Source organism: Eptesicus fuscus, chromosome 1 (assembly GCF_027574615.1).
Source record: "Eptesicus fuscus isolate TK198812 chromosome 1, DD_ASM_mEF_20220401, whole genome shotgun sequence".
In the NCBI taxonomy this organism is placed as follows: domain Eukaryota; kingdom Metazoa; phylum Chordata; class Mammalia; order Chiroptera; family Vespertilionidae; genus Eptesicus; species Eptesicus fuscus.
This window is the reverse complement of record NC_072473.1, coordinates 131,092,227-131,107,941: the sequence shown is the minus strand read 5'-3', so window position 1 is coordinate 131,107,941 and position 15,715 is coordinate 131,092,227. Positions and strand designations below refer to the sequence as shown.

Below are 15,715 nucleotides of genomic sequence, written 5' to 3'. Positions count from 1 at the left end.
TGCATACTCACTCCTGATTGGCTGGTGGGAGTCGCGAAGGTACGGTCAATTAGCATGTTGCTCTTTAATTGATTTCAGAGAGGAAGGGAGAGAGAGAGAGAGAGAAACATCAACGATAAGAGAGAATCATTGATCGGCTGCCTCCTGCAGGCCCCGACACTGGGCATCAAGCCCGCACCCGCAACCCAGGCATGTGCCCTGACCGGGAATCGAATCGTGACCTCCTGGTTCATAGGTAAATGCTCAACCACTGAGCCGTGCTGGCCGGGCAAAAGTGCCATTATAGAAGCATAGCATGTGGTGATGTGGGAGACAGACTAGGTACAGCATGACTCTTTACAGGGCCCAAGGAAGATATCTCAGACAAACTTAGTGCTGTGTTAAGCTTTAAAGAGGAGTTTGAGATTCGGGGAGTGTTGGTTGTTTGCCTCTGTTTTTGCCCTTTTCTGTAACAGCAGATTTCCTGGGGTACTTCCAAAGCCTCTGTCATGTTCAATTTAGGACCAGCTTTCCCCCTGTCTTCCCTTTGCTTCCCATGGGGTCTCAGTTTAGGCCCAGGGATACAGGGCTCCCTCTTTCCTCCCAGCCCCGCTGCCTTAACACCCCTTCTCTCCCTGTAGTGCTCGGTGAAGACCTGCACCACTGCCTTCCATGTCACCTGTGCCTTCGAGCACAACCTGGAGATGAAGACCATCCTCGACGAGGATGATGAAGTGAGATTTAAGTCTTTCTGCCTCAAGCACAGCCAAAGCAGGCAGAAACTCGGCGAGACCGAGTACCCCCTCTACTGGGCTGAAGAGCAGAGCCAGGCCAAAAGCGAGAAGACCAGCCTGCGGGCGCAGAAACTGCAGGAGCTGGAGGAGGAATTCTATAACCTGGTCAAGGTGCAAGATGTGGCCACAGAGCTGGGGCTGCCCACACTCACTGTGGACTTCATCTACAACTACTGGAAGCTGAAGCGGAAGAGTAACTTCAATAAGCCGTTATTTCCTCCAAGGGAGGATGAGGAGAAAGGCTTAGTGCAACCAAAAGCGGAAAGTATTCACACTCGCATGAGCATGTTCATGCATCTCCGGCAGGACCTGGAGCGGGTAAGGTGACCAGCTGTGACTGGTGTGTAGGCCTCTGTCCGCATAGAAATGGGGGTCCCACTTCCAGGTTTTGTTAAGGTCACCTCATTTATGGTGTGGGCTTCTGTGTCCTGATATTCTGATTTCATTGTGGCCCCCGACATTGGACTCTGTTTAAATTTTGGCAGGCACATTCGGGGAATTAGCCCTCAACTTATATCCTCTGTGAAATCTGAAACATTCTCATTTGGTTCACTTTCTATTCACCATTGAGCCTAAATTGGCTCAGTTATGTTTTACTGACACACTTAAGAAGACTGCAAGCTGCCTAAGAAAGAATGAATTTTGGCCAGGAAAGCGCTAGATCAGAGTTTCTCAAACTCGGCACTGTTGACATTTGTGCTAGATAATTCTTTGTTGCAGAGGACTGTCCTTTGTTGTAGGAGACACTGTACGATGCTCAGCAGAATCCCTGCTCTCTACCCACTAGATGCTAGTAGCAACCCCCCATACCCAGCTGTGACAACCAAAAATGTGTCCACATAATTCCATTTAACTCATGATGTGTATCTATCAGGTATCTACTAAACTGGTACTACAGGGGTTCAAACATAAGCCAGGCTCTGTGTTCACCCTAGAGGATTTTATAATCTATAACTAGAGGCCCGATGCACGAAGATTCATGCAAGAATGGGCCTTCCTTCCCCTGGCTGCTGGCACCGCCTTCGCTCCGGCCGGAGCCACCTTTCAGCCTTCCCACGCTGCCCAGAGGCCCAGAGCGGCTGGGGCAGGACGGGATGCTTGCGTCGTCACCATACGATGCAAGTGTCCCACTCCGCCCCTGGCCGCTCGGCACCTGCATATGCAAATTGCCCCATCTTTGTTGGGTTAATTTGCATACTCACTCCTGATTGGCTGGTGGGTGTCGCAAAGGTACGGTCAATTTTTTGTCTTTCTCTTTTATTAGTGTAGATAATAAAAGCATAACATGCTAATTAGACTGGCTATCCTTCCAGACGAAGCTGGGGCTGTGAGGGAAGCTGGTGCCAGCAGCCAGGGGAAGGAAGGCTTACTCTTGCACGAATTTCATGCATCGGGCCTCTAGTCCTGTATAATTATAGAGATGGCTTGGTTTTTTTCTCTGCTACCAGAATTTGGAAGGAAACTAATATAGTTGCCTCACTTTAAATTTTCACTCACATTTATAGCTCTTGCTGTGTATAAATATTAAGTCATTTAGTACTAACATGCCTATGAAGAAAGTGTTGTTATTACCCCTACTTACTGATGAATGAATTGGGGTGCAGAAAGGTTGAGTACTTTGTCCAGGTGGGAGCGTGCCACAATGAGGATTTCACCCTTACAGCTGTGAGCAAAAGGGTCACTTCCAGTGTCCTAGCAGACCTCTCTCCTGCTGGCCCAGCGCCATTAGAAAATTGTACTGGCTCCAGCATTGCCACTGTTCACTCAGGCACCTAAAGGGAAGGCTGAAATGTGAAATCGTCATTCAGTCTTCCCACCCGAGTGTGCAGATAAACATCCAGCCCAGGACCTGGCAGGGAGAGGAGGTTTCCGGAGGCGGCCCTGCACCGTTTTGCCTGTGCTGCTGATTGACATGGGAACCGTGATCCCATGACTGGCTGTGCTGTGTGCATTGCTGTGGAGTGACCCTCGTGCAGCTTTTGGGTTGCGTCTTCTCTCCTCACGATCTCCTCCCCCCACCCCATCCCCCTCACTGCCAGCCCATCTGGCTTTAGTTGTCTAAATTTTAGCTAAACAGCTTTAATTGTCCGATTTGCATCGCATAACAAAGATCTCTCTTTGCTGGGGGTTGGGCTTTCAGGTCCGAAATCTGTGCTACATGATAACCAGACGAGAGAAGCTGAAGCTGTCATACAACAAAGCACAAGAACAGATCTTCGGTTTGCAAGTCCAGCTGCTTAACCAGGAAGCAGCCGAAGGTAACGTCTAAATCAAAGATATTCTAGAAAATGCACAGATTCTGGTTGCATCCCATTTCAACAGTTGAAACTGTATGACAATTGTTTCACTTAAAAAATCTTTTGAAATTCTTGTCCAGTATCTCATTTGTTCTAGTCCAACCCTGATATAACATGGCCCGTTTAGCTGTCACCTCACGACAGAAAATCCCAGGGTGGGGTTGAAGGAGTTGCATATCTAAGGCAGGTAATCTGGGCCCCAGACAGATATTAGCAGCCATTAGATGGAGCCATGAAATTATTTTGTAATTATTGGATTTATTTAGAAATCCAGAGGACAATATCTAATCCTAGTTTCCAGAAAACATTTCATTCCAGTGGTAGCCATCATAACAATAGTCTGTTAAAACAAATCCTTAGCTAGAAGTTAGGATATCTGGGTTCCTCTCTATCTATTCACTGATACAGGGGTAGGCAAAAGAAGGTTAATAATAAATAATACAATAATTAATAATAATATAAGAATAAGTTCTGTTTTGCATACTCACAACGGTAAACCTACTTTTGCCAACCCCTGTTAGTTGAGCACTTACTATGGACTAAGAACTGAGCTGGAAGATAATCAGCGAGACAGAATCCCTGCCTGCAGGGCACGCTGCCCATGAACGGGAGAGACTGGTGAACATGACGACAGTGCCCTAGACCTGGGGGCTTGGCTGCAATGACGAGTCACGATCAGTGACATGTGTAGCCTCCCTGACCTCATGTAACACAGAAGTTGGTGGCAGAGCTTGGGCAAGCAAGGGTCACTGAGCAGAGTGTGCAGAACCCAGCTCCTGCCGAGAGCCAGCCGTAGAGCAAGAGAAACATCCAGAAATTAGGTGTCAGGTAGCTACGCATCAAAGGCTCGGGGTATTGTTTAGTATCACGGGTCACAACAGAATGGTGCAGCAGGAAGCAGCGAGCTTCTTAGCCACAAGAGCACCGTGACAGACAAGACAAGAAGAACCGAAAGACAGCCGGGAGGAGCCCCTGCATGCCACATGCTATTGGTCCCTAGGCCACGTGGCTTCTGATTGGTGGGAGCCAGCCCCGTAACTGCTTGTGGCATCAGCAGGTGGCAGCCCCTGGTAGAGAAGGGGGCTGTGAGTGTTCAACATGGACCCTTAGGGGACACATTCTATCCACTGGGGCACCTAATAGCTGTCCTCTCTATACGACATTTTTGTGAGGCTACCTGAAGATGGCAGTAGGCAAAGGTCAAGTGCCTATGCAAGAAGGAGTTGTCTGGTAGCACTCCATTTCACAGTGAGAGGAACACCTGTCCTGCATATGACTGTACATGGCATGACCAGGTGACTGACGGCCAGCACTCCCCAGACTAAGCTTATTGCAAGCCATTGGCAGGAATGGCATGGCTCTTTCCTGCCAGGACATAAAATACATAGGACCCACCCATTACCACTGCTCCTGGTGCCATGTTAAAACCTACACTCGTGTGTTCTTCACCCACCAAAGCCTGTGCTGTGTTCCCGAGGGTTAGTATTGGACCTGCTTCAGAACAGCCGGGAGACTGGAGGATGGCATCTGAAATGTTTAAGTTGAAGGCACATGCTAAGTTCTGTGCAGTGCCCGCACACAGGCACACACGTACAGATAGACAAAGAGGGAGGCCCTGTTTGTGTGTCGTTGCTGGTGACCTTCTTTTCAGAAATGGAAAGGGCACGGATGGGATGTAGGAGGCAGCACCCTAGTCCCTGTGATCATTTTCCCGGCGGCGAGAGCAGAGGTGAGGTTGCTGAGTTTCTCCTGCCCCAAGCTCTAGGTCAGCTCCCTCCCGCTGCTGTGCCATGATGAACATCCATGTCAAGTCAGGTGCTTGTTCGACATTTGGAAAAGGGATATGTGAATGCACTCTGCCGTCAGCATGTACGTCGTTATGTGAATCGGTTGTTAAAATGAATCTTTCTTTTTGATCTCAGGACTTCCTTTGAAAAATGCACTAGAAACCTCATTGTTTTACCCACCACCGAGAATTACCTTAAAGTTAAAAATGCCCAGATCAGCCCCGGAAGACTGCCGAAACAGCTCCGCAGAGACTGATCATGGACCCCTCTCTCCTGGCAGCAACTCCCCTGCTCACAGTCTGGGGAGCGCACAAGTGCCTCAGGAATCACTAGAAATGAGAGTGAAATCCCACCCGAGGCATGCAGTAGACAGCAACAATCACTGTTTCCTGACCAGTCTGGGCCTTTCTAGGAGTGAATCAAAGGATCCTAGTCCGGCTTGGATGGCTCCATCTCCGGAGTCCTATCAAGGGCAGTCACTGGGGAAACCCCTGGTCCTCCAAGCTGCCCTGCATGGACAGTCCTTAATTGGAAATGGGAAAAAGCATTCTCACTCCTCCAAGTTTGCCAAATCCAATGGCCTGGAGAGCAGCTGGTCTGGGGATAGCACCCCAAAAGACAGCTCCAGTGAAATGTCATGTGGCCAGGATTCCACGCTCAGCTCCCACCTGGCCAGTCAGGGCAGCTTTAGAAAACCTACCGTGGAACACTTCAGCCGGTCCTTTAAGGAGTCCGCCAGCAGGTGGGTGCGCACCACCGAAGGCCTCCAGTGCTATGGGAAGCAGCTTGCCAGGCGCTCTGCAGGGAAAGCTCCATATCAGGAAAACGATGGGTATTGCCCAGATCTGGAGCTGAGCGATTCAGAAGCAGAAAGTGAAGGGAATAAAGAGAAAGTCAGGGTAAAGAGAGAGGGCTCAGGCAGGGAGAAGCCTCCCCGCGACTCTAAGCGGGGTTGCCGTGGGAAAAGGAAGAAGACCTATGCCCTCGCCCACAGCTCGACGCAAAGGTGATTCACAACTTCCAAGAACAGCTCAGTCTTTGCCTTTGCCTCGTGTGTTCTAGAAACCACCCCATACACCAAAAGGATTCTGGCGTACGTGGGGGAGGCATTTGGGTGAAAAGAATAAAAAAAATGTTTCCACAGTTAATTGTTTCTGAACCAGTTTCAAGTCTAGTTTGCATAAGCACATTGTGAGAATTGCAGATGGCCCCCGAGTTTTTTTTGCCAGAGACTATTGAGAACAGCTGGACCCAGAGTATTTATTCAGTAAATACTTGAAGGCGGCTTTCCAGTTCTGTCAACATGTCGATGTGCATATGTATTAAGAATTCTTGCATTGGTAATAAGTTTGCAAGAGACCGCGATTTTCAGACACTAAAACTACTAATCCTTTGAAGCTCCAGCGTGGGGCTCCTAGAGTTTCTAACTCGACTGGCATCTGAAAACCCTCAGGGAAAGACCAGGGACCAGCATCTCAGATACTGTCACACCCACTGCCCTCTGCACAAGGTTGCGTTCCTTTCAGAGGACCTTAATTGACCAGTTCAATACTACTAACGCGTCTGCGTGTCCAGTGCCTGTCCCTTCACTTGCTTGGCGGGGACACACTTGTAACCATCTCACCCAGCTAACAAGCATAAAAAGCTAACTTGTGGATAGTGTTTACAAAAGTACTACTTCCGGGGGAAATGCTCTGATTCTCTCCGTGCGAAAGATCCCCAGAGCCTCTCCCAAAGTGAGGCCATTTCTGGGGGATTTGTACCAGGTCAGGGGTTTTTGTGTTACTGTTTTCAAGTGAATTTGACTTAAATAAGTTTGGCCGATAGTTTTTGTATACCTGCTTTAATGTTTATAAAAATTTTATTGAGGTATAATTAAAGTATAATAAAATGCACAGAGGTTAAGTATTCTTACCTGCTTTAATTTTGAAACAGATTTTTATTGTCAAACAATTTGAGAGCATGTGTTTAACACATGGATATAATTTAGCTTTGTACCAACTTTGAATCGGAATCAGTTTTCTAAACAAAAAGGCTGGAGCCATTTTTCAGGAGTTGCTTATATCGTGTTCCCAAACTATCAGCCTTGACTAATTTCTGGGAGAAAGAGAATAATTACATTTGGGGGAGGGATACGCATGCCTGCTTCCCATCTGAAGAAAGGGAAAACATTACAATTCTCAAAATGTGAAGCCAACTATAATCCTCTGCTCTCTTTTCTTCTTAGCCTTAACTTAATATTCTCTTTCTTCTAGTTTGGGGAAGTATAATGGGAATTTTCAGACAAAAGAGGCCGCTTTAGAGTTTCAGCAGTCAAGGAGTCCAGCTGTAGTAGGTGCCAGTCAGTAAGGCAGGTCCCCTCAACGTGGGAAATGTGTCAGTTTCCTCTCCCCACCTTCGTTCTTACAGCCTTGTTAATGGTTTTCTTTGCATTTGTTTTTGCCTCATTTTCTGGAAACTTCTGTATTTTGCCCAATCTTTGGTCATACCTTCAATATGTTTCTTTTGTGCCTGTGTACATGTATGAACATGCCCTAGCATGTATGGGAGGTGTTCTGTATTTTTGTTTGAATGGAAAGAGCTACGAATTATCCAAAGGAGGAATAGAATTTCTCCTGTTTATGCACTAGGTTTCTGCGCGCCTTTTTTCTTCAGTTCTCCTGGATAGATACTAATTTGACCCTTTCAGGGCCATGACATGATAATGGAGCTGTGTGATAAACTCCTTCTGTTAGAGGCCAGTGAGAGTGGAAGGAAAGCAAACATTGAAAAAGTGCTTCAGCCAAAATTCCATACATAACGCCATTGGGAGAGTATTAACTAAAATCATTTCAGTCAGGGAAATAGAGTTGTAATATTTTTACAGGATTTTCCTAAACAAATGAAGGAGCCTTCAGTTGTGTACATTTCAGTTGCCCCAAAATGTATTCGCTACATTTTGCTGTTGTTTGAAGTATTACCTCTTAACCTTCTTTGTTCATTTTTTTTCATTTTGTCTTATATAGTCCAGCTTTCCAAGATAAACTCAGTCTTTTTTCAAGTGTCACCTTTTTACCAATACTTTTTCATTAAATTATGAAAACTGCTACCAGCTGTCCGTGTGGTAATTTTTTATGTTTGTGTATGGGTTCTAGAAAATCTTACATATGTGCTTGTTATATTTAAAGAATCTTACTAAATAAAATAGATGGTGGGGGGAAAGGAAGGAGGAGGGATTTAATGTTTAGAAGTACAAATTCATGATTCATGTCAATACCAGGGCCCAAAGAGAATTCTGAGGACTTAGACTCTACCAGAAATCATGGGTTCATTAGGCTGATAAGACAAAACCTTAGGATTATCATTTAAAAATCACCAGGGAGTGCGTGGAGATGGAAGAGGGCATAGAAGGGATAAATGGTGATGGAAAAAAATAAAATAAAATTTAAAAAATAAAAAGCACCAGGGAAATGGATCCTGTCTACAGTCACAAAGTTCAGAAGGCTTAGATCAGCCATCACTTGAATATGCACCTTTACAATATTCTATTTGGAGTCATGTGAGTATATTAATGGTATAGGGGTTGTGTAATAGCATGGGACTTCAAGGCCATCATAACCATTTTCATTATGTTTAAAAACTGTACTTGCTAAAGATCATTTGAGAAATCACTAATGAGAATTAAAAAAGTATTTCTCTCCCCCTTTCTCCCTCACTCCCACCTCGTTCCATTCATAGATTGCTTTTGATTCAGTAAATCATTAGGTAAAATGTTGGACAACTGAAACTACAAATACACCCTGTCATGGCCAACAAGAGCTATGGGTTTGTACTGATGTCTATTTTTCCAGTGGGAGGTTGAAGTTGTGCTAAGAGGGCATTAGTCAAGGAGTGCAGATGGCTTCTGGAAACTAAACAAGTCAAGAAAACGAATTCTCTAAAGTATCCAGAAGGAATCCAGCCCTGCCTACACCATGATTTTACACTTCTGACTTCTAGGATTATAAGGGAATAAATTTGTGTTGTTTTAAGCCACTAAATTTGCAGTAATTTATTATAGCAGAAATAGGAAACTTATATACCTAGGCATAGAGCAAATGACCAATATTAAAAATGAGATAAATGACATTGCTACAGATTATACAAATATTAAAAAAGATATGAGAGCCCTAGTTGGTTTGGCTCAGTGGATGGAGCTTCAGCCTGTGGACTGAGGGGTCCCTGGTTTGTTTCTGGTCCAGGGCTCAGTCCCCAGTGGGGGCATGTAGGAGGCAGCCAATCAATGATTCTCATCATTGATGTTTCTATCCTCCCTCTCTGAAATCAATAAAAATATGTATATATATACATATATATATATATATTAATAGGAATATTATGAACAAACTAGAGGCTCAGTGCACATATTCGTGCACAGATGAGGTCCCTCGGCCTGGCCAGCAATCGGGGCCAATCAGGGCAGCCAGCTCCGGATAGGGACCACAGGAGGTTGGCCAGCCGGTCGGGAGGCGGGGGGGAGGGAAAGGGACTGTGGGAGGTTGGCCTGCCACGGGAGGTTGGCTGTGGGAGTGCACTGACCACCAGGGGGCAGCTCCTGCATTGAGCGTCTGCCCCCTGGTGGTCAGTGAGTGACATAGCGACTGGTCATTTGTTCGACTGGTCATAACACTTAGGCTTTTATATACATAGACTATGCCAGTGAATTTGACAATAAAGATGAAATGGGTAAATTTCTCAGAGACACAAACTACCAAAGCACATTCAGGAAGAAATAGATAGCCCGGCCGGTGTGGCTCAGTGATTGTCAACCCATGAACCAGGAGGTCATGGTTCTATTCCAGGTCAGGGCCATGCTCGGGTTTTGGGCTTGGTCCCCAGTGTGGGATGTGCAGAAGGCAGTGGACCAATGATTCTCTATCATCGATGTTCCTATTTCTTCCTCTCCCTTCCTCTCTGAAACCAATACAAATATTATTTTTTAAAAAGCATTTGACACAATTCAGTATGCATTCCTGATAACAATGCTCAGCAAACTTAGAAGAGAACTTCCTGAACTCAATAAAGGACGTCTATGGAAAACCTGCAGCTGACATTATATGTAAGGGTCAAAGACAATACTTTCCCCCTAAGATCAGGAATAAGGCAAGAATGTCTACACTCGCTACTCTTTGTACTGGCATTTCTAGCCAGTCTAATAGGCAAAAAAACAAAAACAAAAACAAAACATCCTGATTAGAAAATAAGAATAAAACTTACTTTATTATCAGATGACATGGTTGTCAATGTAGAAAATCAAATGGAATTCACAAGAAAAGCTACCAGAACTAATAAATGAGTCTAGCAAGACTCAGGCTAAAAGGTCAATTTACAAAAGTCTGTTGTATTTTTATACTGGAAAGTAGCAATCAAATTAAAATTTTAAAAATAATACCATTTATTAAAGTACAAAAACATGTGAGATTCTTAGGAGAGATGTGAAAGACCTGTACAGTGACATCTTTAAAACATTGCCGAGAGAAATAGAAGACCTAAATAAGTGGGGACCTATACCATGTCCATGGATCATAAGACTCAATATTATTAAGAAGTCAATTATCCCCAAATTGGTCTATAGATTCAATGCAATTCCAATCACACCAGATTTATGGAGGGTTTTGGGGGAGGAGGTTGATTGGCAAACATTTAAAAATTCATGACCTAAGGTAGGCAAAGGACTTAAGGTAGGCAAACATGTTTAGAATGAGGAGAATGAATCCAAGACTTACTATAAAGCTACAATCAGTAATCAAAACTGTTGAATTGTTGTAATGATAGACATACAGATCAATGGAACATAATGAATTCAGTAGATTCATACATATATGGGCAACTGATTTTCAACAAAAGTGCACAGCAATTGAGTGAAAAGAGGGTTGTCTTCCAAAAACTGGTGGAACAATTGGATACCCATGTATAAAAAATAAACAACTTCATACCTCACACCATATATAAAATTAAAATGGATCAAAGATTTAAATTTAAAACCTAAAACTATATAAAAATTCTAGATAAAAAGAAGAAAACCTTTAGGACCTTGGTTAGGCAAACATTTACATATGACACCAAAAGCACTTTCCATAACAGCTCATATTGATAAGTGGAACTTCATCAAAATTAAAAACTGCTACTTTTTAAAAGACATTACAAATGGGATGAAAGAGGAGTCACAGAATGGGGGGAAAGATTTGCAAGTCATTTATCTGATAAAGGACGTATCCAGAATATGTCAAGACTCACAGTTTAAGAAAATACCTTTTAAAATGAGCAATTTCAATAGGCATGTTGGTGAAGATGTACAAATGGCAAATACATGAAAAGATGCTCAATACCATTAATCATTAGGGAAATGCAAATTAAAACCACAGTGAGACACCACTACACACCTATTAGAATAGCTGAAATTAAAAGACCATACCATAACTTGTTTATCGTATCCAAGTGTTAGGCATTTGAGTTGTTTTCAGTTTCAGCTATCACAAACAAAGCTATAATGAATATTCATGTGCTACTCTTTATATAAGCACCAGTGGTCCGGTGCACGGATTCATGCACATTGAAAGGAAATTAGAAGAAATATTTTAATATCGCTATTCGCTCTTTCTCTATAATAGATGTGTCAACCATGCCGAAACCGGTTTGGCTCAATGGATAGAGCGTCGGTCTGCGGACTGAAAGGTCCCAGGTTCGATTCCGGTCAAGGGCATGTACATTGGCTGCGGGCACATCCCTGATAGGGGGTGTGCAGGAGGCAGCTGGTCGATGATTCTCTCTCATCGATGTTTCTAGCTCTCTGTTCCTCTCCCTTCCTCTCTGTAAAAAATCAATAAAATATATTTAAAAAAATAGATGTGTCAACCAAATTCACCATCGACAATGACAGGTTGAAACACACATGTGCGATTGGCACCAGCGAGAGCTTGATATGTATCGCACATGTGCGAGTCAACATTTATTTTTAAATTGCCAGTGCAGATCATATGTATTGGCAGGTTGGACGGATGGATGGTCAGTCACTTAGCCTTTTATATATATATATAGATTTGCTTCTAAGATGTGGTATTTATATACCACAAGTGGAATACCTCTTAGTAATAAAAAGGAATAAACTACACACAGCAACACAGATGAATCTCAAAATAATTATGCTGAGTGAAAGCCAGACAAAACTGTATAATTCCATGTGTATAAAAATCTAGGAAATGAAAATCTAGAGTGACAGATCAGTGGCTGCCTCGAAGTTCGCATGGAAGAGCTAAAGAAAGGGATAAAAAAAGGTCAAGAATGCCTGGCCTGTGTGCTCAGTGGTTGAGCGCCGACCTATGAACCAGGAGGTCATGGTAAATTCCTGGTCAAGGGCACATGCCTGGGCTGCAGGCTCGATCCCCAGTAGGGGGTATGCAGGAGGCAGCCAATCAATGATTCTTTCTCATCATTGATGTTTCTCTCTCCCCCTCTCCCTTCCTCTCTGAAATCAATAAAAAAATTTTTTAAAAAAAAAAATTTTTAAAAAGGTCAGGAGAAAACTTTGGGAGGGCAGTTGGGGGGACAGGCCTGCAGGGGAGAGCAGTTGGGGGGGACCAGGCCTGCAGGGGAGGGCAGTTGGGAGCCAGCAGTCCTGGATTGTGAGAGGGATGTCCGACCGCCCATTTAGGCCCGATCCCACTGGGCGGTCAGACATCCCTCAAGGGGTCCCAGATTGGAGAGGGTGCAAGCTGGGCTGAGGGACACCCCCCCCCCCAGTGCACGAATTTTGTGCACCGGGCCTCGAGTGAATCAATAAAGCTATTAAAATAAAACCTTAAAATGACTTCTTCAGTTATGTCTTTGTGTCCTTAAGAACTTTGTTTCATCAGCCCAGAATCATTAAGTTACTATTGTTCCACGCAGCCTCTAATAGGTAATGGTTGGCTTTCAGCCAGGCCCTAGAGACACAAGATTGCACAAGCACCATCCTTACGGCCCATGGAAGTTCTCACAGGGTTTTCTGAATCTAAAACTGCAACTCTCCTCTACTGAACACCTGCTTCCTTCATATTTTCCTGTTCTCATGTTCTCTACCTGGCATAATTTCTCTAGGGTCAATTTGAAGTTACCATGGCCACATTGGAGAATGTTTGACATGAATGAGATTGTTACTTTAAGAGGTACCTTAGAACTAAAAGGGAAGAAACCCACATAAAGAGATTGGTTTTGTCTAAAATACAAGTCCTGCCCTAGACGCTTTGGCTCAGTGGAGAGACTGAAGGGTCTCAGGTTTGATTCCTGGTCAAGGGTTGGTACCTGGGTTGCAGGCTCGGCTTGATCCCCATTTAAGAATACTGTCAGCACAATATTTTGGTTTGTACAAAACCAGGGTTAAGTTATTTAAACTGAATTTCCCACACTGGTTTTACGAGGTTAAGTTACTATTGTTTCCATAACTTCATGTGTGTGCATGAATATATATGAATACATATACATATGAAAAGCTAAATGGAATGATAACATCTTTTTTGAAGAGTTTAATTTTATGAAATTTTTAAATTGCTATAAATCACACGGATTCATATGTTAGCTAAAATTGAAATTTCAAGGTCCTAATGGTAAACTAATTTTTTTACAATATATTTTATTGATTTTTTACAGAGAGGAAGAGAGGAGAAATAGTTAGAAACATTGACCGTTTGCCTCCTAACACTCCCCACTGGGGATGTGTCCACAACCAAGGTACATGCCCTTGACTGGAATCGAACCTGGGACCCTTCAGTCCGCAGGCCGACGCTCTATCCACTGAGCCAAACTGGTTAGGGCAATTTTCAGTCATAGCAAAAGTTCATTATCTTGGAATTAAGCTCTTTTCTTCTTTTCTCATAACTAGAATAACTTTAAGACCGTCTATAAATGATTCGGTTAGTTAATAAGTAATCTTTGGATGCCTGGACAGTTTCTAAATAAGAAAGAAGAGCCCAGCTCAGTGGTTGAGCATTGACCTATGAACCAGGAAGTCACGGTTCGATTCCCGATCAGGGCACATGCCCAGTTTCAGGCTCAATCCCCAGTGTGGGGTATACAGGAGGCAGCTTATCAATGATTCCCCCTCATCATTGATGTTTCTCTCTCTCCCTCTCCTTTCTTCTCTGAAATCAATAAAATATATTTTTAAAGTAAGAGAGAAGATACAAAACACTGTCACAACGTAATTTTTTATTCTTATCTCTTAGAATGGCGCCATCCTTGTCATCCATAAATTTAGGAAAGTGCAGATAACTAATAGAATTCTAAAACCAAAATTGTCAAAGCTCTCAGAAACCCCTTCAAAATCCGTGGCTTAAATATTTTCCTTGATGGCAATAAGATCTGTCCCATCTAGGATCCACAAGTTATTATCAACTCCTTCTGAGTTGATAATGAGTTACCTGACACATTTGGAAAGTACTTCCAATCCTAGACTCTACCCTATTACAAGCTAATATGACTAATTACCACAGGGAACTCCTACAATGCCTCCAGCTTCATCACCAACAGGTATAAGCTGCATTTCAAACACTGACCCAAGCTGCCTCTGTATTATCTCAAACCATGGAAAAGGCATCAGGTACTGCTAACAGCTGACACAGCAATAAACCTCCAGGTACTGATACACGTGTTCATGTTTCCCAGCTCAAAAGATACACACTGAGTGGCCAGATGATGATGATCTCTGAACGCATAATAATCTGGCCACTCAGTGTATATCCTATATAATAAAAGGCTAATATGCAAATGGTCCCCTCGACCAGGAGTTCGACCAGCAGGCAGGCTGGCCAACCACCCATGTCCCCTCCCCCTGGCCAGGCTGGCCGGCCCCCACCCATGCACGAATTCATGCACCGGGCCTCTAATATATATATACTGAGTGGCCAGATTATTATGCGTTCAGAGATCATAATAATCTGGCCACTCAGTGTACATCACTTTATCCTGAATCCTGCACAGCCATTCTATTGGGACACTAAACAGGATTCTTAGGAACCCTCCAGAAACTGCTGCCTGCCTAAATAAAGCCTTGTGCCTTTGTATATTGGTTTCCGGCCCTCCCTCTTTGGGAAATTAAAGGGGAGTTAGGATGCCATAATGACTGTGATTTGCATGTACTAAGGTGTACTAAGGGGTTTTAGGAGAGTGCAGATGGCAAGGAATGGGACACTAGATTGAGAGGTATAAAGAATGAGGAAGCCGAAACCGGTTTGGCTCAGTGGATAGAGTGTCAGCCTGCAGACTGAAAGGGTCCCAGGTTCGATTCCAGTCAAGGGCATGTACATTGGTTGCGGGCACGTCCCCAGTGGGGGGTGTGCAGGAGGCAGCTGATCGATGTCTCTCTCTCATCGATGTTTCTAACTCTCTATCCCTCTCTCTTCCTCTCTGTAAAAAATCAATAAAATATATAAAAATAAAAAAGAATGAGGAATACTGACCTTGGACTCAATACATTCAATAAAATGCACAAATCTTGCCCGGCTCATGTGGCTCAGGAGTTGAGCTTCGACCTTTGAACCAGGAGGTCACGGTTTGATTCCTGATCAGAGCACATGCCTAGGTTGCAGGCTCCATCCCCAGTAGTGGGTGTGCAGGAGGCAGCCAATTCATGGTTCTCTCTCATCATTGATGTTTCTATCTCTCCCTCTCCCTTCAGCTCTGAAATCAATAAAAATATATTTTTTAAAAAGAAGAAAGAAAATGGCTCAACTGGCTCTCTTCAGTCACTATGGATACTTTTATTTTTTTATTTTTTTAAATATGTTTTCATTTATTTTAGAAAGAGGAAGGAAGAGGGAGAGAGAAACATCCATCGGCTGCCTACCACACACACTCTGGCCAAAAA

At 43.8% G+C, this 15,715-nt stretch overlaps 1 protein-coding gene across 2 annotated transcripts in view; it reads left to right on the top strand.

Moving 5' to 3' along the window:
- JADE3 (jade family PHD finger 3) overlaps positions 1–6,096 on the top strand; it is a 102,152-nt gene extending 96,056 nt beyond the window's left edge. For both annotated transcript variants that reach the window (XM_054714305.1, XM_008152999.3), the window contains exons 9-11: positions 621–1,091; positions 2,914–3,031; positions 4,993–6,096. In XM_054714305.1, coding sequence (XP_054570280.1) covers positions 621–1,091; positions 2,914–3,031; positions 4,993–5,867 — 1,464 coding nt within the window. In that variant the 3' untranslated portion in view covers positions 5,868–6,096. The remainder of the gene's footprint in view (positions 1–620; positions 1,092–2,913; positions 3,032–4,992) is intronic.
- The last annotated feature ends 9,619 nt before the right edge of the window (positions 6,097–15,715 follow it).